This window comes from Bacillus rossius, chromosome 8 (assembly GCF_032445375.1).
Source record: "Bacillus rossius redtenbacheri isolate Brsri chromosome 8, Brsri_v3, whole genome shotgun sequence".
In the NCBI taxonomy this organism is placed as follows: Eukaryota; Metazoa; Arthropoda; class Insecta; order Phasmatodea; family Bacillidae; genus Bacillus; species Bacillus rossius.
The window spans coordinates 5,741,542-5,764,586 of record NC_086336.1 but is presented as its reverse complement, the minus strand read 5'-3'; the positions used below and the strand labels follow the sequence as shown (position 1 = coordinate 5,764,586).

At 37.0% G+C, this 23,045-nt stretch overlaps 1 protein-coding gene across 1 annotated transcript in view; it reads right to left on the bottom strand.

Moving 5' to 3' along the window:
- The window catches only part of LOC134535253 (uncharacterized), a 228,081-nt gene that overhangs the window by 1,654 nt on the left and 203,382 nt on the right, over window positions 1-23,045 (bottom strand). Inside the window, exon 4 of the mRNA XM_063374325.1 lies at window positions 757-960. Coding sequence (XP_063230395.1) covers window positions 757-960 — 204 coding nt within the window. The remainder of the gene's footprint in view (window positions 1-756; window positions 961-23,045) is intronic.

The window sequence follows — 23,045 nt, the reverse complement described above, 5'->3', positions numbered from 1 at the left end:
GGAATCACTCGTTTATATTGATCATGTTAGGTTTCAGTGTACAATTAACTTTACCTAGGATACATGACTAGAGAGCAGGGTTGGCCGATTCAAACCAAAATTATTGTTTAAAACACGGTTTAAACCAAGTTATTTTTATTTAAAAAAACTTTAAATAATGTATTTTTAAACAGAACATCTAAATTTTTTAATGCAAGGTTTAATTTCACTCTATAACAACAACAAATGTTTGGTCATTAATGTTTCTTGTTATTAACAGGAACAACAAATTATATACTTATCAGCATATCATTTTAATTATGATAAGATATTAATAACACCCAAATAAATTTTTCTCTAAAATTAAAAATATAAAATATTTAATTCATATTATGCGGGAAATTCCCGACTGTACCTACTGTTAACTCCCTATTATGTGAGAAACACCCATTCTATGGAAAATCCTGATCATGTGGGGAAAATACCCTTTCTGTGGTTAAGTCTCGGTCAAATGAGCAGATGCGCTGTATTTGAGTTCTTTGATGTTATAACTTTTCTGGTTCAACAATAGTGACGGAACGGAGGATGTTTTATGGCTTTCATTTGAACTTGGTGAAAACCAAACTAAGTAGTGTAATATAATAAAAAGTGGTTTAAACCTACAAAACTTGGATCGAACAAAGAAACGAGGTTGTTTGTTGTTTTTTCCCCCCAACGCTGCTAGACTTGGAGCGGAATGATCCCGTGTAAAAGAACTGCAGTATTCGGAGAGCGAACCTCGCTGAGCTGCGCCCTGCACACGCCTCGTGAACCCCGGCTGGTGTAGCGGAGGTGTCGGCCGGAGTGGCGAACAATTCCCCGGCCAGGGGTTCGACTCCCGACAGTGCCACCTTGCCCTGCGACCCACCGCTCTCCACGAGGCTGGACGCCGCTACTCGGGGCGCTGGCGGCTGGGGACGACCTTGGACGACCTTGGACGACCTTGAACGACCGATTTTTTTTTCTAACCTAACTAAAACTAAGTGTATTTTGGAGGGGTCCGGGTTAGGGAGGGACCTAGGTGCGTCTCAGGCCGAAGCCTATCACGCCTTAGTCATGCTGGGATTAGCCATGCAGGGAGAGGGTCGCATGCATCGTGTGCTAGGAGGGAATTGGCCAGCCATGGCAACGATTGGCGCCATGACTAACTCCCCTCACTCTTAAATCTAGACTATAACTAGAGGTAGGTTGGACACAGGTAAAACCTGCATAGACACAGGGAAAACCCTGGGCGCATTCATGCGGGATGCAAATTGGCATGCATTGCTTGTAGGAATTTACAGGAGACAGAGGATGGTCTGGATGAAGTGTTGGACAGAGTAGAAAAGAGTCTTAACATGCGGGGGTTGGGCACTTGGACTCGTGGTCCGCTTGATATCTTATCCAGGACTGGATTTAGTGACCAGGGACACAAGCGCCCCTGGTGGTGAGTGGTTGCACTGACCACTCACTCCGCCGCCAGTCAGCACCTAACAAAACTAAGAAACTGAGACAGAAAAAAGATAAATGACATACAAACTAGGCATTTCGTTACGAAATATGCAAACACCCAACTCAGGGATGGACGTGCAGTGCTTAAGATAAAACTAAAATAATAACTATAAATATTATTATTTTTTATTTATTTTTTTATTTTTTATTATTATTTTAGAAATATATATTTTGATGACTATTGCTTAGTATCTAGGACTTATTGCTAATTTACAAATCTCTAATATCTACTACTATACTACTAGTTAAATATAGAGGAACTGTCGGTGTATAAAGTTACAGGTGAATTAAGTTGGGCTCGTGGCCGTGTGGTTATCATCGCTGACTACCAATCTAGACTAAAAGGCGTCCAGAGGACGACCGAGAACGACCGAGGGCAGCCGAGGACGACCGAGGACGACCGAGGGCGGCAGCGCCTGTCTTCACCTGTTCTCATACCTCGAGGAGAGCGCGCAGTTCCATGCCTCTTGAGGTCCGTCGCCGGCTGCCCTTGAACAGAGTCCGCTGCATTGCGACACTTCCCACAGGTCGTTCACACCTCGACTACTGGTCTGCGGTGTATGCCCTTCATAACAGCACGCTCATCTGATAACAAGTGCGCCGAAGTGTCTTAAGCTGCAATTTTTTTTTTGTTTGAAATCTTTGCCACATTACCGGTGAATTGCTGTTTCCGCAGGTTCTAAGTAGAATGACAAATAGAACTCGTTAAGATTTGGCATCACCCACAATGTTTCAAATCTTTATTTTTACTTATTTCTGATAGCTATTTATGAACGAATTAAAAAAACAATAAAAGGTTTTTCGTATGTGTTTCCCAGAAGCTGTGGAAACTCAGAAAATGGCTTGTATCGAGTGACCACGTTACATGTAGTGAAGTATTTTTTTTAACTTTTTTTCTTTAACTAACAGACAAATGCAGCACAATTTTGGTGAAAAATTTGCTATAAAAGCCGAAATTCAATGCGTATATAGTGAAAACTCCGTAAAAAAATATCGTAGATTAAAAAAAAAAAAAAATGGCATTAACATCCATAACCTGGAAGTGGCGGGTGAAGTAGAGACATGTGCACTTAGAATTTTCGAAGTTCAGCTAATCGCAAAATGAAACCGAATTTTTTTTTTGTGACACCGACTGAAACCAGAGCCTCCTAGATGGGAAGCCAGACCACAGATTTGTGACGTCAGCGCTCGACGTCCGACAGCAGGTAGAAACTCGGGGCGGCTAGGCGGGCGGCCAGGACTGATTACTACCCGCCGCTACTGCATGCAGCTCTGTGACACTGCCGTTCAAATGTTCACTACCTTGTTCGAGGAAGTGAAAAGGTGGTAATTCACAACAATATTTTTAAGGGATACTTAAAAACAGTATCCAAAAAATTACATTTATTTTTAATCTCTGCATATTTTATGTCTTGAAATTGCGAACATTTAAATAATTGAGTTTTTAAAAGGGTGCCAGGAAAGTGTACAGCTAAAAACGTAAAAAAATATTTTTTAGACACTCAACACATTAGTCACATTGCAATATATTTTACACGTGGGTGGCAGAATATTAAAACTGTAAGGGCTTCAGCAAAGTTTGAAGATCTGTGAATAAAGTATGAAAGATATAAACTATACAGAAATACGCTAGTACAAATTATACTCTATGAATAATGTACCTTAGTCACAAAACCTAGTAAAACATTTGTTAAAGAATAAAATCTCAATAGAAAAAAAAATTACAAACCTATTTATCTAGTGTTTTCAGTTTACGCCTTGCCGCATTCTTTGCACTGAAAAGCTTATCATTCCTGACTTTACAATAGTTGTTCAGAAATATATTGACTGATGATCTTATAATATCCTTGAGGATTTTCTCGGGTTCATAAGATTTTTCACCTGTACTGGTTTTGTCATTTAAATGTGCAATAGAACCACTGAGTATTATAACGCGATCTTTGAGTGTCGTAGAAGTAAACTGTATTTAAATTCGACCATTTTTTTAAATATTGTGTAGGCATAATAAGTAGTTTGCCAATGAAAATTAGTTTCGGTAACCGTTCTTTACGGCAAAGCAATTTTCCAGTAGGTTACTGCAAAACAAAATAAATTTTAACTAAAAAATATTTGAAAAATGTCCACTTGCGAAAATAAAGGTGAGGGCCTATCGTGAATTAGAGTTATATTATCTTAATATGTGGTTAACTGTCAACCAATATCTAACAATAAATAAATTAGATAAATACATGTCATTTTAAGACTGCACTTTTATTTACTGTTAAGTCTTATCGTAATCTTTTAATCATTACTAACGGTGTAAAAGTTACTGTCATAACTCACAAACAATACATTTTAAAGAAATTTTCAACTATTTTTAAAGCTTATGCTGATGAATGTTGTCGGTAATTACATCATTTTACATACCCTACATCAGGCGTTATAAACGACAAATGGTTAAACTGTTGTCTGCTTAAAAAAACATAGAATTTGTTCAATACTTCCCGGACTTAATCACTAGGATGGAGAAGAAAAAATTGAGCTGTAAATTATGTTACAAAATGTAAAACTAAATATTTGACTGTAAAGCCGGAATTACAATAACCCGTCGCGTCCGTCCGTCATCCGTCAGATGTCCAGCGATTTACAACACTCCGTTTATCCGTTAAATATATTTAACCTTATACACGCTGCCAACTGTTGAAACACCTTCGATTTTGGAGGAAATTTACCTGGTATAATTAGGTTAGTTTGTTAATAATGTAAGCTATGAGCTTAAAGCTCGTTAATATACGATCTTTTTCACTCCAGCATTTATTTAAACATTTTCTGCGCTACCTAGAGTAATTATTACCTACACTTTTGTAAGTCGGACAATTCTTGAAAACGTGTTCAAACATGTTTGAAAAAAATATGTAAGCATCTAAAAAACTAAACAAACATTAGTGTCTATAATTTATAAAAAAAAAACTTGACACGCAAAACACTTCCAGACATTTGGTTGTTATAATTTCATCCGTCCGTCCGTCAAAAGTATGACGTTACCAAACTTTTGACAAACGGACGGATGCAATTTTTCTGGCCATCCTATTGGCCGCAGGTCACGTGATTGACGGACGGATGCCGGACGGACGGACGTGACGGGCTGTTGTAATTCCGGCTTAAAAATAAAAACATGAAATGTCCCCATAATGTTAAAAACTCCTGTAGCAAAACCTTTGTGTGTCGTAAATGTCTCACTTACTTGCAAAAAAATTTTTTACAAGACCTTCACTATTGAATTACCACTTTTCGAAGGCAATAGCTGATTTATATCTTTCAGCTAACTTAATACTTTTGCCACTTGATAATAAAATATGATTTACGACTAATACTAATTATACTAGTAACCCAAATTTACATGTTTATCTTTCCCTGCAGTACATTAAAACAGTGAAGTCTACTGACAGCCTAAAAAAAGTCTCACTCGCCCTATCAAAAATAAATTTTCATCAATAATTAATTATAATATGTTTGATAGTTGTTATAATTGGATACATTTTGAAATCTAATAAATCCGGAAAATATTACCATTAGAGGCGAATTAACAATTGTTTACAAACATTTATGGGACTATTATTTTATAAGTAGGGCCTAAGTATAATTAAGGAAATCCGAGTGATTTCAAGTTAAATTTATACTTTCCATACCATTTGTTACCGCAGCGAAGGTAGAACATAGTACTAAATAAATGGTAATAGGTCGTTCACGATAAATTTCTAGATAACCATTTGACAAATTGTCAGGTCATCACTGTAAATACTTTAGCATTAACAGCAGTTACCTTACTACTTTAGCGGTTCAAAGCAAAATATCAAAAGATTTCCCGGGTATTGTGCAACAGTCTACAAATGAAATCGGCGCAAGTTCACCAAAATGTTACGTTTATCGAAAACGACATTTACACATTTGTGCGAAGTCAAGAGAAAGGCGTACAGGTACAAAATTATTAACCTAGTTTTAGGCTATAAAAAGAAACTTGTACTCACTCCTGAATATTTTATTGGTGTAAAGCCATCTTTTCTCTTAAGACTTCGTATCCATTTCGTTCGCAAATTTTCATCCGTCGGGAACCGAAATACCGCCACTTTTGGTCCGCTTTTGTAATTGCCGCGGCACGTCGCTACACTCCACTTTGACGGCATGTTTTATTTTAACAAAAAAAACTGCATACTATAAATGTCAACCGTTTTTCTTTCGCCAAAATTTCACCCACGCACGGTTACTACAGCCCAGTGGCGTAGCCAGGGGGGGGTTTTAGGGGTTCGAACCCCCCCCTTAGCACCAAATCTTTAATTAATTTCTTATTCATCACTCAAACAAATTTCATATTAAAATTAATAAATTACAATACTTACAATATTTAAATTAAAGTACCCAAAACTGCTAAAATAGCACTATTTTACACCTTAAAATCCAAATTTTCCCGGGGGAGGACCCCCCCACCCCCCGCTTTAATACGGCGGGGGGGGGGGGGGGGGGGGGGGCATGCTTCTTAACACAAATCCTGGCTACGCCACTGCTACAGCCTGCTCAGGCCTGCTCCTCACTCACTGCTGTTCAAACGATAACTGTATTCTCCCTCCGTGTTGGAATGCCAAGGGCAAAGGACGTCGCGTGCTGACGTCATGACCTGCTCGAGCCCTCGTGGTCTGGCTTCCCATCTAGGAGGCTCTGCTGAAACACGCCTCGCGTCTCTCGCCACGCGAGGTTGGCGACCCTGGACGGACGAGCGCGGTAGGTGATGACGTCATGTCGGCAAGGCGCGCGCGGGACATTGTCCGCCTACGCATAGCGGCGCGGTGACGTCACCGCACCTGCACCTTCTTTTCTTATGACGTCATCACGTAACATTATCATCCGTAAACCTACTTCACAGACAACCCCCTTTTTTTCCACTTATTTTATTTTAACGGCTCTAGCATTTTTAAATGTCAATAACCTATTAAGTTCATTTATACCCATGGTAAATTTTTCTGGATGTGTCCGATGTTGGCATTGGATTAAAAGATACGCTCGTATGAACTAGAAGCTGTGAGATAGAACATTTTTGACGTGACAACGTCTAATAAATCGATGAACGCCAGCTGCACGCACGAAAAAGTGTCCCGTTACGCACATTGTCCCGTTACGCTGTGTCCCGTTATGCTCATTGTACGCTTGCGCCGCATCTATCTCTCTTCCACTCGATTGGAACAACCATCGATTAGACTTTTTCGAGGCACATTAAACTTGAAACACTCCCATTCGTTTCCTACTTTTCCTATCATCGTCCTATCCTTAACAGAATAACACAGATTGGAAGAAGTTAAATAGCAAACATGTATAAAAGTTATAGTTAAAATAATATTTTCGTTAAAGTAATAAACATATTTGAATTTATGAGTGCAAATAAAGGTAAATTTATCAATTAAATTATAGATTTCATTTCACTCCTTCTTTGTATCCATACAAAATAGTGATCATTCAATAAAAATGACCTCAATTTTATTCACAAATGTATGAAATCATTTCATGAATGTTTTGTTATGACGTTGTCACGTTAAACTATCGTCCGTAAACCGACTTTACAGACAACCAATTTTTTTAATTGTAAGTTTTGTTTGGTAATGTGAGGGTAGAAACATCTGGAATGTTTATTCCCGCGTGCGAACGAGCGACCGTGTGCATGGCGAGCGAGAGGCAGAGAGCGGTCACATGACAGGTCCCGGCGCGAAAGGTCACGGCCTGGGAGCGGTTACCGCGGCCATGATGTAAAGAAGGGGAGGTGAAACCGTGCGCAGGTTTTCCCCCTCCACGCGCTCCCTCGCTACGTCACCTTGGTTGTAGCCAGCGCACTTCTTCCAGGCTCTTCCCATCCATTTCATCTGCGTCTCGTGCGAACCTTTGTTATTTTTGGTGCTTACACAATCCTGAGTGCTTTTATGTAGTTGTCCAGTGTTCGGACTTCACAATCATTTCAAAAAGACTCGAGATTATGGCATAAAATACCTATTTTTCTTTTCCAAAAAATTAAGATCTTTGCAATAAGTGGGTGAACGTATGCAAAAGGAAGGACACATTCTGTGTTAGCAGCGGTAAGTTTAAACAAACGTGATTTTAAGTAGAAATGTCACATGTTTTATAGTACGAGAATTTATTTTTAATTTTTATATCATTAACTGTAGGTTAATATTAGGTTAAGGAATATATTTCGTGCAAAATACTGAGTTATTATCTATAATAATAAAGTCTTTCGCGGCAAAAAGGTTATTTATTGAATTAATTTATTAAAAATGAAATCCCAACGTATATATACCCATTTATAAAAACTCAAATCAATTGTTTTTAAAATGTTTGTGTGTTTGGGCATCAGCGAGAACTACAGAATTTATTTCAATTTAACTTTTTTTTTTCTTGTTTGTTATAGAACTAACCTAAACACTAGGTTGTGTAGTATTAATAAAGGGGGGAAAATATTTCATCAATGCATGTAAACAAATCGAATGAAAGTAGGAATGTGAACCCCCTATCCATCAAAAAGAAACATGCGCATTTTTTCTATTGTTCAAAATGTTATCTTTAATGGAGTGGGGAGGACATATGATATCATAACGTTTAAATATATTTAAGTATACACGAAAAACCGTGAGATAAGAATTATAAAATATACAAAAAATAAACAGGCTTACATACAACCACTTTTGAAATTTGAGGTCTAATATCTTTGTTTTAAATGAATTCGTTTAGGCTTTGGAAGAAGTTAATTTTTATTTCATTACGATATGTATTTAACTTAATAATGTTAATGCAAAATACCGCTCAAAATGCGGTGCGTGAAAGTGAATTACTTTTCTTGTTACATGTGATGATACTGATTTTAATAATATGTTAGTTACCTAAAGGTATTTTAAGATTTCAGCATTACAATCTCTATGTGTTGTGTTATGTTGTTGGTTTACACACAAAAATGAAAATTAACGTAAATGAATTCATTGTTATCTAATTTTGTCTTTGCCAATTTTTCCATTCAAGCGTTTAGATAATGGTACAATTTTGTTTCGTCTCTCCATGTAAGAGTTTGTGTTTAGGCCTTAAATAGCATTTAACGCGTTAAAAAAAACTGCCGTTTTAAATACTTAAGAATAAGGTTTGCAGGGACCATAGCTCAGTACATTCTCAGCGCACGTGCGTGTGTGCTCCATGGTTGAATCCTGAAGGGGGGGGGGGGGGCACAGGGGCACCGGCCCTCCCACCCATCTAAGGGTAAAATATACATTGATTAATAACGACTTTTGCAGTAATAAACACGTATCATACTAGGCCCAGACTCAAATTTCCCCCCCCTCCCAGTAATTCCTGGATCCGCCCCTACTGTGTCTACAATCCTAACATTAACACAACTCGGCTATAACTAAAAACAGTGTAGCACATAAGTTTGCATGTTTGTAGGTATTAATTTTTCTAGATTCTATAACTATAAAGCGCGTGAGATATATAAAAAAAACAGCTATTTATTGAAAATTGTACATGTGGACATTTGCAGCGCGGCCTTGGAATAGTAATTATGGAGGGAAGCGGCTTTTCTGTAAAACTAGATATAAGTGGGAAAAATGGTATTTCTGATTTTAATTTTCGACGATTACAATGATTTTATTATATTTAAATATTTTTATATTTTTAATGTTTTTATCATACCATTTCCCTTGAATTTATTGCCTTCAAATAATTTTAGTATTACAGAATACAGGAGGATTTTTTAAACGCCAATTTTAAGGGGAATTAGATGAACTTTGATATTTATTTTGTAATTTTTTTCCATGGAAAGGCCGTGACTCTCTTCAATTTTCTTATCAAATTAGGCGTGTGCCTGCAAATGCACAATGTACAGGAGGTAAAACAATACTTATTTTGTTATAACCTGGAATTTTCAGTAAATAGCAAGCAACATTTTTGAGTTTTCAGAAGTTAACGTTATAAAAATTGAAAAAGAAACGCCTACAGCCAAGATACACACGTTAAAATTACATTCAAATACCTATGAGGGACGGGAGTTCTTCAAGCCATTATGAATCGATTTTGGCTTTAATAAAATGTAGTGTAGAAGGCATACGGGTTTTGTGAAATATTTACTGGCGAGTTATTTTGCAATTGAGTTATTTTTAGTAATCAACCAACAATTATGTGCCATGTTTTAACGCACAATGTGCTTGGGGGATTTGAAAACTATTAGGTTTTTCCTCTCCAAGATAATAAACAAATCCAACCTTTTCGTTTTCTTTGCCATGAAAAAATTTTTGTAATGCCTGCAAGCTGTTCTTTTGCTGAATATTATAGAGCTATTTAATTTAATAATATGTTTTTTCATTTCATCAATGTTTTGTTATGACGTTGTCACGTTAAACTATCGTCCGTAAACCGACTTTACAGACAACCAATTTTTTAAATATACTTTCTATCATTATTTACCTTTTTGTTTATTGTTTGTAACTAAATAAAATAAATTTAGTAAATAAATCAAAAACGCTTATGTTTATGTAAATTACAAATACGTATTTATAGAAACTTTGCTTTGTGTCAGATGCTTTTTTTTTGTAATATGTTTGTATTATTATTTGTCGCCTGCATCCTGAATGTTTATTATATCTATTTTATAAATATTCATAATAAATATTTTCGAAGTATATTCATTCCAATTCCCATTACCATTCTGTGTTTACAAGACTCAATCAACAATTTGAAGTGATGAAACAGCAGAAAAATATTGCTTCGTTGATTTTATTATTAATATAAACCCCGTGTTTGGATGCTAATACATTTATTTAAACTGTATGATCTAAATGCATGCTATACAATGCACATAGCAAAATATTTCTACGCTTCGTGGTCACTCTTACTATTCAAACGATTGTAAATGAACTTTCTGCGTCGTATTCCCGTAAGCGCGCTGCGTGTAGACCGGGCGGTGCGACCAAGGTGACGTAGTGCGCAGTGGAGGACGCGTTTGGGCGGCCGGACGGTTTCACCTCCTCTTCTTTACATCATGACCGCGGCTCGCAACAATGTACCGGGAAGTGCAGCGGAAATACGTCTGATGCAGGTCGCGTTGTCTCTCTTACGCCTAAATAACGAGCCGGGCGTGAGAATGATTGCAAGAACGTCGTTGAAGTGTTTCGCACCTGCACAGAGAAAATTGTTTGTTTTGAATCAAACAAATTTTTGTTTATATATGGCGAAACAAATATTTACTTGCCGTAACAAAATATTTAAATAGCTCAACCGAACTTAGTAAGTATCAAAAATGATTTATTACACCTAACCAAATATACAGTTAAGTTGAGAAAAAAAAAAACATTTTGTTGGGTCAACAGAATCTTTCCTACTACAAAATATTTGTTTGAATTAACAAATTATATTTATTTCGCCATATACGAACAGATATTTTGTTGAGGCAAACAATCATTTCTCTCAGTGTGTGGTCGATGCGAATTTCGCCGATGGAACCAGGCAGCCGTCATGCTTGATGGATGCCGAGGGACTTCGGTAGAATCTACGTGACTTGTATTGGGCGTGCCTATGCCCCTTTTCCATAGAGCGCAGTTTTGCGTGAAGAATTTCGCTTGCGACTAGGCATTTCCGGAGCCGACTTCAGGAGACTACACAAATAAGTGTGGTCCGGCCGCTGTTTCTCGTTTTTCTTCTTGAATTCTGCCAACAAATATTCAGGCTTATATTTTCGAGGAAATTTGACTTGTAAAGCTTCGCCAGCCTGACGATCATGTATTGTAAGAACTTATGAATGATTTAAACAAACTTAAAATATTTTATTATATTTTCGAGTTACCGTGCATTATTAATTTCTTTTGTGTCTAGGACACTTATTGTTTCAAATATGAAACCAAAAACGTATTAATAGGGAAGTTAAGAACATATTACGAAATCAGCTTAGCAAATAAAAAAAAAATAAAAAAATTCATTTAAGGTAATGCCTTTCAGATATTAATGAGGTTATAATTTCATCCATCCGTCGAAAGTTAAAGCTTGGCCAGGTTTTGACGGTCAAACGGATGGAATTTTGTTGGGCCATCTGATTGGCTGAATGTCTTCGTGATTGACGGACTGACGGACGATTGACGGACGGATGACACTAATCATTGTGAGTTCAGCTTAAGCCGTGGTTAAGGTACGAACCCTTCCCACGGAGTCTTAATGTTTCCCTTATTATATTGCTGAAAAAATTGTTTTTTTTTTGTAGTGATTAAAATTATATTGATAAGTTAACTACAACTGACGGTTTATAAATGATTTTATCAACTAAATAATTTTTTTTGTTGTAAGTACCTTAATAGTCAATTTATATTTTAACCCCCAGTATGAACAGAGAAAATGTAATCGTGTGTTACACAGTTTTTTAATGAACAACTTGTGTATATTATGTCCTTATCTCTAAATATACCTATACATCTATATCTCCCACTATATCTCTATCCTCTATATAGGCCTACCAATCTATATACCGCTATATATGCCTCTATACAGCTTTATATATCTCGAACTCCATTTCATTCTCTATATCCCTCTATCTCTCTGTCTCTCTTTTATATTTAATTCAATTCAATTGTGTTATGCGTGCGCAATCATTCAACAAAAACAGTCGATTTGCCGCTGTACAATATGAAATAAACACATTTGTTGAAGCAACTCTCGGGCTACACGCGAACTGAAATGTCCTGTTAATATTTTATTCAATTCAATTCTGTGAATTATTATTTCAATTTCATACATTTCAATACTGTAATGTGTGTGTACTCATACCCCGAAAACACACGAACTGCCGCTAAACTAAATGAAATACACACATTTGTTGAAACGATTCGTGCGCCACCGATTGTAATATAGTTGTACTAACTCAGAAACCTTCGCGGGCATGCGCATAACAACTCACCTGAATTCCATCGCAATCGGATGAATGGTGTAGGAAAGCATGTGGGACAAACGAACGAAAATTCAAAAATGTGACGGGAGCCCCACTTTTAAAATTCAAGGCAGCGCCATCTATTGTATGAGTTCAGAACTGAACTGTTATTAGCGCCGTTAGTTCGCTAGCCGCCACTAGCTCCACTAAGCGGACGGGTCTCACCAAGGAGAAGAGTAGGGAGTTGCCAGACCTTACTACATGACCGTGTGGCGGACATGGAGAAATGACAAGCACTCACTGTTTGTATGTCTACTATCTATGATTTTCTGTTATAAAAATGAATTTACCTCTTTTGCAAGCCAATAGGGATGGAATTTCATAGTAATATATAGCATATGTGTTAATCCAGGTTATGAGCTAGCTGTAGGTATGTCAGATCTCATCCAAATCGGTTCATCGGTTCAGGCATCAAGGAGTAACAAACATACACACAAACTTTAGTCTTGTAGACTATTAATGCTACGCGATGCGATAGTCATATTCATAGTTTACGTAACACAGAGTAAACTAGTACGTACTAATTTTAAAATTTTGCATTGTGTTTGTGTACTGTTGTGCAAAGGTGGACGATATAAGCGTTTTATGTAAGTAGGTTTTTTTTTTGTAGATTTAAATTTTTGGTGGTTGTATTTATGAATTTTGTGTTTGGAACTTCCTAGCCTGAGAACCTTGAAGATGTAGGTCCAGAAAAAACCCGTATAAATTAAATAAAGAAACGGTACGCAAGAGCCTAGTTTCATAAATGAATGTGATCCAAACGTCGCAGTCTACGGCACGTTGCTTTTCAACAGCACGTAGCGCGTGGGGTTGGGAGGATAAAGCTACCCTCTCTCATCCTGGCTCCCCGCCATATTACCATTCTTTACCCTCCCGTTAGAGCGAGGGGAGGTGTGCAACAAGATGGCCGCCGACAGCCTTGCAACCCTCCCCCCCTCCATTATAAGTACACCCAGGGGGTTGGCCGGAAGCCAACGCTTGTAGGGGTTGGGTTGGTTAAGGAGGGGAGGGGTGGCGGCAAGGGGCAGGTACACTCGCGTCCGCTGTGTGTCTGTGGGTCACGGTCAGCTGTCGGCGCGTGTCTGCGCGGTGACGTCACACAGGCGACTATCCTCCAGGGGGAAGCCTTCATTTCACAGATGAGAGAGCCACACCAGAAGTTACCCGAAGTTCATGCTTGCTTCTTTTTCCCGTTCTATCTCATTGTATAAACCGGTGTGGCATTAAATTTTGCGGTCGATTAGGATAGGTTAGTTAGTGGATGGTTGGTTATATTAGGTAAGTATAGCTACATTAAAAATACTGTAAAATATTTTTATGGTTGCTTAGCAAATAACTTTTTAATATGTAGCTATCCAGGGCTAGGAAACCGTTTACATGATTTCACAGTATCTTTAATGCAGCTATCCTAACCAAATCAACCGTCCACAATGTTTTAAAGTATTTATAATGTAGTTAACCTGGCCTAATTGACCATTAGTTATCATGAGTTACAATGAACAAAAAAAAAAAAAAAAGAAGATGCACGATCGAGGGTTTGGCTCTCTCGTCTGTGAAAAGAAGGCTTCCCATCCTGCAGGGGACAACCAAGTCGTGTTTGCCACAGTTATGAAAAAAAAAGCGCCGTAATGTGAAACTTTGTTTGGAGAAACAGCAGTCACAGATAACACTCTTGAGAGGAGAAAAAAAATGCCCTGGTGCAACCTGTACGATGTTTCGCACTCTAAATTTAATTTTTATTGATAGTAAACACATGAAAGCCACCATGTAACTGCTCTATTCTTATGTTTGCACATTTTCTTGTAAAAAAAAAAAATTGGTTGTCTGTAAAGTCGGTTTACGGACGATAGTTTAACGTGACAACGTCATAACAAAACATTGATGAAATGATTGCATACTTTTATGAATAAAATTGAATCATTTTTATTGAATTATCACTATTTTGTATGGATACAAAGAAGGAGTGAAATGAAATCTACAATTTAATTGATAAATTTACTTTTATTTGCACTCATTAATTCAAATACTTATGTTTATTACTTTAACGAAGAAATTATTTTAACTATAACTTTTATACATGTTTGCTATTTAACTTCAAGATCGTCGAGAATGTTTTACCCTTTTTCGTAATTACACATTTAACGACGAAGTTTGTTCGTCGTGAAATTAAACGTAGAATTTAATAAAAATGCCCTTGCAGTTAATAAAATAAGTATTAGTAAGTTTAAGAAAGAATTTCGGATTTAATCTCCAACCCAGATGCTCGTGGTGCGCTGGGGCCGAGATTAAAATTCGTCGAGATTATTTTAAAGGAAAATATGTATTAACGAGTGCCTAGTTGCCGCGGAAGCGGCTACATAGCGCGATTCGTTCGGTTCGCGTCCGTCACCGTAGATTGAAGCACCGTAGGGGAATAATATTATTTCGTTTTGATAATACGATTTTATAACAAATACGCATCCCAAATACGCCAAACTTATTTATAATGTTACAATATTTTTTAAAACAGTGTGCAAAAGATGCCGGGTGTAATTTGAATTATTATGTGTAACTGTAAAACACCATTGTTAGTACAAAAACGTATTTGAAAATTCAACATTACTTTTAAATAACCGTACCGATTGTGCTGAAAATCGGTGGACGATCGTTAAATTAAATAATATTAATAATTCAAATGACGAAAACATGATCGAAAAGTCAAATCGATGGTTGTTCCAATCGAGTGGAAGAGAGATGCGGCACAAGCGTACAATGAGTGTAACGGGACACATCGTAGTGAGACAATGTGCGTTACGGGACACTTCTTCGTGCGTGTAGCCGGCGTTCATCGATTTATTAGACGTTGTCACGTCAATATGAAAACTCGGTTGGAAATTTCCGTAGTTGCGTGGAATGACTTAGGCTGTTGTTGTCCCAAGCTCTATGTCCCGGGCGGCCGGATAGAGCTAACTTCTGCTCAAGAGACCTCCCGGCCAAATAAGGCAACGGCTTCTCTTGCAGATGGCCGCCAATCACACGGAAAAACCACTGGTGAAGGCATAGGTATATCGTATTGCTGTCTAACGAGTACACTCTTTTTAGTGAAGGAAGCTTGCTCCAAAAATGGCTAGATCTTTTAGGGCGTTTCAAACTATAACGATGGCCCAATCACAATGCATAGAAACTCATAGATGTTTACAGTTCATCTTTGTGGTGAAATATGCCATGAAGTGTTACAATTGAAACAAAACTTGGTGTTGCCACGTTAAACATCTGAGGTGGTACCTTTTGACTCCTTCTTTCACACACAGCACCTTTAGGACCAGTTGACTAGGCGAGAGGCATGGTGTACGGGGAACTACATGATAGCATACGCTTAAAATATTAATATCTATATATATAAATATATAGGGTAGTTTGGTTGCAGGTTCCAAAGAAAAAGTAGAAAACACACGACTTATTGGCATTAAAAAGTTGTTCAGCTCAAGCTTCAAAGGCGTGACAAGGCTTAGGAAGCACTTTAGATCAGTGGCGTAGCTAGGATTTGTGTATGGGGGTTTTTAAGAAGCATGCCCCCCCCCCCCCCCACCCCGCGGGTCCTCCCCCGGGAAAATTTGTATTTAAAGGTGTATAATAGTACTATTTTAGCAGTTTTCGGTACTTAAATTTAAATATTGTAATGGTAAAAATTTTATTAATTTTAATATGAAATTTGTTTGAGTGATGAATAAGAAATTAATTAATGATTTGGTGCTAAGGAAGGGGGGGGGGGTTGAACCCCTAACCCCCCCCCCCCCCCCCCCGGCTCCGCCCTCTCTTTAGATCATAAGTTGTATTATATACATTCAACTAATTTTTTGGTGATGAACCTACATCTGAGGTTTTCTCGCCAAATTCTGACTAATCTGTATATTCTCTGCTTTATGCTTGTAAACACATTGAAATAATTCTGGGGAACGCTTTTATGTGTATAATCATTTGGCGACACTTCCCTCTGATTTACAGCCAATACACTGTTGAAACGGTTTGAGCTAAATTAAGTGCTGTGTAAAAGTAACAATCCCAAGCATTTCGGAGCAGGTGCAGTCAGAAGCGTATGCATAATTTCATTTCCATCCGGGGGGAGGGGGGTGATAGAACCTCTTTGTATGCTATCAAATTTTTTTTTTTTGGTGAATTATTTGTAGGATTTCTTGAGATTTGTTGCGAGAGGGGGGGGGGGCAGGAAACCTCCCCCTATCACCTTCTCTCCCTTGCCTATGCCCCTGAGTGCAGTTTAAATGAGGGTGCTGTTGATCATTTCTGTGTCATGCTCAAAGAATAATAACATAGAACTGAAATTAAACTGAATGAAATAATTTATATTTTTTGTAGCACCTAGTACTACATTGTTTATCAAAAAAATTATTGTATACAGCGAAATGATAGTTATATACTCGTAATCTAAAATTTTTTTAAAACTATTTTGTAAAGTTATGATAGCAATGTGTGTTCTGTTTTCTGCAAAATATGTATAATTTTAATGACATAATGCAGAACTTACTTATATTTTGGGCATCAGCCACTACTGTGGTCAAACTGCTTCTTGCTACAAGAACACTAGCTCTGAATCCAAACACCTTATGCTAATATATTTCCGGATGCAAAGGGTTTCTCAGTATGGGTAGGGTGTGGGCATGACTGAAATGAGGCTAAAAGTCCCATCAACATCGAGAGGTTATTACAGACAATGAGAAGTGAATTTATTGGTTTCAAATGGAGCAGTCAAATGAATGCATTGGTGTGGGAAACGGGAGAACCCCGAGGAAACCCACCGGCTCATGGCAACGTCTTCCATGTTTCCGCACTTTCGCATTCCCTAGCTTGGACCCGGCCAGGATCCAAACCTGGATCTCTTTGGCTCGCGGCAAGTGATCTGGTCACATGCTCACAGTACTACTAGGGTTTGGGAAGTGTTTAAGAATTTTTTAACAATTTATGTTCATAGAAGATTACAAACTAGCTAGGGTAGGTATCACTGACAATTTTTTATGGTTGTTTCAATAAATGACACTACAATGTTAAGGATATTCAACCAATCAACTAGACCAGAGTAGTATTAGATATATTTTAAAATATTAAATTACAATTTACTTGCAATTAAAATTTTGGTTTGATTGGCTAAAAATGGACAGTTTTCATCAAGACCAGTCAAATAAAGATCTCCGGAACTCAAAACTATAAGTATTTTATTGTTTGGTTCCAGGCTCACCATAATAATTGAAGATGATGTCCCTTCGGAAGTACACCACCATCACCCAACTGCAGGAACAACTGAAGATTAACCGAACTGCTAAGTTTCCTTGGAGCTGAGCTGAAGTAAGTGGTATCAAGGGTGCAGCCAGGATTTCAGTTCGCAGGGAAATATTTGTATGGCATTGTCTTCTAAAGATTAAAAAAACAATCTTGTTTAAAATAGTTTTTAAATTTTGTTTTCATTTAACAGCTAAAATGTGTGGTTTAACAAGTAATATTAGACAACACAGATTACATGTAAATATTAAGTATTTAAAGCATGACTGCAAAAGAAAAAGTATCTTTTGTACCGAGTTTTAGGGGAAGGTTGCATCCTAATACCTTCCCCTTGGTTATATCTCTGAATAGTAGGTATACAGGTAGCAGAAAAGTACGTTGTCACAATTCAAGAACATACATAGAATCTGGACTAGGTGCTATTTGGGCCCTGGGTGGTGTGATGGAGGGGAGGACACATATCAACTAAAATATTTACGAGAATTGAATTGCTTTGTCACAAACATATGTTACTGTTATTTTTTATACACTCAGTTTGATTGAAGGTAAATTAAATTTTTCTTGGATGTACCGTAGTGACATTTTTCGTAAAAATGTTTTTTCTACAACTTCACAGTTTTCTTTGACGAAATTGCAATGCACGGCACACTCATCAGAACACAATCCAGTCAGAATTTCCTCCTCCATTGTGCTCCAAGCCAGGATTTTATTCTTTGAAGCATGCTGCAGTCGTGGTAGAGGATAGAATAGCACTCAGAATTGACAGTATTTGCTTCATGGCACATAGCAGGAAAATTTCAATTTAAACTTCTGTAAATTATCTTTCAATTACATTTCTCCCTGAAGTTATTGTAACTACAGGTTCAGTTCTATGGTGATAACACAGAACTTATAAAACCCAATGAAGAATTCTGCATTATTTTGTAAGTCCCTTACAAACATTGTAATAATTAATAAGGATTTTGTTTTGTTGAAGGCCAATTTAATTATGAAATATGAAACTCAAGATGAACATCACAAGTATTCATTGTCACAGTCGGATGGAGGATTAACTTTGTATTATTACTGCTTATGAGTAAGACAGGGAACATAAATTTCTACTTCATCTTCTGCCATGTTTTTTTCTTCTTTTTGAAGCAATTTGCCAGTAACTCCTGTATACATCCTTACTGTATTTTTTGATGTGTCAAGTACTCCCATAATATGTTTTTCTACTCTGAACAAAAACATGTTCTTTGTTTGCAGGGCATTAATTACTGGCAAATATTTGGTTATTGTAATTATGGAAATGAAGGTTAGTTTCGTAACTCCCAAATGCGGTTAGTACCTATGTAGTTTCTCTTGAAAATAGTTTTTCTAGTGCTTTGCCAAGATGGGGGAAATTTTTTGAGAATTTTAATGACTATCTGGTCTCAAACATTTGTGGGCTGTCGATTCTCTGAAAACATTTATATTACCCTTTTTAGTGTCAATCGTGTTTCTATTTTCCAAGACATTATTTGCATCATTCACTATGTTGTGGGTTGAGGAATGGAAAAATAATGATTGTTAAAACCTTTACCTTATAATCACATGTACAACACTCCCTTTTTTTCCTTGTGGAACAGCTACCAAAACCGAACCTTGCAATATAGTCTGGGACTGATAAGGCAAGTTGTAGCTTTATTTCCACAAAAACTACAAATTATTCTGAAATTTTTACTTGAATTTCATTGAAGAAACACATGCTAGTAGAAACCTTTTCTTTTATGCTATGGCTGCTGATTAATCGTCCATGACTTTTTTAAAATTGCATATTAATTTTTCTTACATTTTTGTAGGTTTGTTAATGTGTAAACTGCATTTCAACATAATTTCTCCAGGTGGTTCATCAATTGTTCGCCACCAGACTCAATCTTTAATTTGACACTAAAATAAGAAATTACATTAATTTAATTGAATTATATCAATAAATTACAATAAGATGTAAAATTCAGAAATTATCTCCATCACTTTCTTTTTCCTCTAATAGACAAATCATAGAATGCCATACAATGAATTATTAATGCCAATATTTCAATCTTGTCTTCAATTATATTTTGGTCTTAACATTGCAGTAGATCACACACAGATACATTTTCGAGAAACGCTTTTGCAGCAGCTGTTGCAGGTTTGTGGAAGTTACTGCCAACATGTTTCTGGCAGTCTTTGTTGGTATCCTTGAACTTAGTGTATGGGTAGAACATGAATGATCTTAAAACACATCAAACTTAACTAATGGCAGAAAGCAATAAAACACAGTGTCTTGCAAAGAGCACATTTCAGTCTTCTTGAATATACAGTCATTACATTTATTGTTCTAACCAGGCTTGATAGCATTTTATCTGAAAATTACTTGCATCATTTAAAAATCTTAATTTTTTTTTGGTGGAGCCCAAGAAATTAAAACAACTTTCTTCTTTTCTACTGACAGCTGGATAGCTGGACCAAAAGAACATTGCAGGTAATTTTCGTTGTAACCATCTTTCTCTTAAATCTCAGGATCATCTGAACAAAACTAATTAACTTATATTTCTATTTTCCTTGTGTTTCAAAAATCACTTGTGGGGAGGGGGCAACTGCCATTTACCTTTTTCCCCTTGCTGGGTACAAACTTAGTGATGAAGTTGTTGTTGATGTTGATGATATTGTTGATGTTGATGTTGTTGATGATGATTGGATGATTAGAGATCCAGATGTATAAAATTGGTAAAAAAAAAATGTTAGTATAAAAATATTATTCAATAAGAATTTTAGGATTTCCCTGTCATTGTCTGGAGTGGCTTGGCTTCTGGGTTCTATCTGGATCGTAGGCAAAGATTTTTACCAACGTTTCGGTTGAAATTGCAGTCACCATCTTCAGGGTAGCAGAGGAAACTGCTACCCTGAAGATGACTGTAAGCGTCCGAAACATCTGTGCAATTTTCGCCTTCGAATAGAACCAGAAGCCAAGCAATTAAATTATTTTAGTATCTTTGTTTGTTTTAATCTTTAATTATTTTTATATTTTAATACTTTAAAACATTATTTTTTTTATAACTGTAAATGATTTATTACATTTAATTTTTTCCATGTTTATTTAATCTGGATGCAAGATCACTTTAAAATGCTTTAAAAAATGCTCATAAAAATGGCTTCAAATTTAAATGCTGTCCCCCTTAGTATTAGAAGTGTTGGCATTTCAATTGTCCACTTATCAAAAAAACTTCCGGGACCTCCTATAATGTCTGGTAGGGATTGTAGGTACTCAGGATCATGTGGTTCTAAATGTTTAATTATTTTGAATTATGAAATAATAATGGACTTAATACTCTCATTTCTATGTGACGTCTATGTCAGCACTCGCCAAGTTCTTGCCTTAAAAACAAGAAGATTCTGGGTTCAGCCTTTCGGTAAATTATTAAGGAACAATTTTGGTTGTAAAATTAGGTTAAATGAAAGAGCTGTCATCTTGTTTATTGACTGGCATAAATATACCACCACATTGTTAAATACAAACACTGTAAAAATATTTCATCAGCGTTAATGTCATGGAAAGACCTTACAGCATGCTTCACTTGCTGTCTTTTGGGGGAAAGGGTTTTACCTCCTGTCTCTCCCTACCACTTTCTTAAATCCGACCCTGAAATGGTCCAAATTTGTGCCACTGAAACTTTGTCATTTTCTTTGAATGTGACATTTGTTAAGTTCGCTTCCACAATGCTTATTCCCTTTTCTTTGGAAAATCTGTGGAAAGCGCCTCACTTCAGCTGCCTTTGCTAGACAGGTGCATTCCACCAAAACATGAGACTACAAAAAAAACATGTTTTTGGTGTTTGCTACAGACATAATATGAGTAAAATAATTGTCACTAATTGTATATATAGCAGTTAAGCACTATTGCTGTACTCTACAGTATTTTTATATTAACATGTATTGTAAAAAAAAATATTTTGGGAGATACCCTATGATGATGGATGCCTAAGCATGTCTGTATTAACAAAGTTATTAAGATTTTTTAGTTATTTTTGATTCCAGAATTTCAATTGAAATTAGACTAAAATTAACTCTGACTATAAGAACAAACTAAAAGTAATTTGAAATTAAAACTGCATTTCACCGCCAATATTAATTGTGTTTCAGATTATTTTTAATGCTGCCTTTGACTTTAGCTAACAAGAAAGAAAATGACAGAAGAGATGATACAAGAATGATTCTGGGAATACAGCAAACATTCTCAGGTAAATTTTAAACTATTATGTTTTTTTTTTTAAATAATGGTTTGAAATAGGTTAACATATTGTTACTCAAAACAAAACTTACAAGCAACAATAAAACAATTACAGGAGAACTTGCAGTAAGCAATAAACAATACACAAAAAATTCCAGGAAAATTTCTATGGTGTTGTAGGAGCAAAACGTTAGACAGGCAATTATATAATTTATTTTCTGGATGAAAAATTGTCATTCTAACTGTGGAATGTTTTATGTAGACATTAAAAGTAACCTCATTATAACTATGTTTTTATTGCAGATTCATTTGCTAAACATATGCGGCAGTGCAGTTACATTGCTGCCATCTCGTATTAAGGCTGTATAGTGTCTGTGCTGCTAGCTCACCCACTGGCCTCCCACCAAGGGGATCTGGGTTCGATTCCCAGCAGTCGCATGGATTATTTAAAATCAAAATGTGCGGATGTGCACTGAGCTGCTGGGTTTACTGGGGGTACTCCAGTTTCCTCTACCCTGTCATTTCATCACTCCTCCAACATAATCTCATAGGTTATAGTAGACACATATCACTGCTAATGAACACGAGAATATGCAGGATTTTATTTCAGGGCAGAAGAGTCGGCGGGGGGGGGGGGGGGGGTTGTGTTAGAGAATTAGAACCACTTTGCCAGCTGTTTGCTTTCAAATTCTTTCCATTTGTTGGTGGAAATGCATACACGCCACTGAAGGCAAAATCACCTTGAATCGTTCTACCAACAATGTACTGCCAACAACTATGTGAGGGCGTACGGTGTTATGGAGAAATTATCGGTACTAAATAGTGGGCGCCACCACGTGAGTGGGCACGTGGACCTGGAGAGAGACTCTAACCCAGGGCGTTACGTGGCCCGTGTGCGGCGAGATATTTGGCCCTCTAGATATTAAATGCGCCGCTCTCGACCCTACCTAATGCCGCTCTCAGCGTCGGGCACGCTTCTACCACGCAGTGGGCTCTCAGGGCGTCCCACACGCCGCCGACCAGGTTGGGGTCCCACGTGGTCCCCCGAACACAAAGACACGTAAC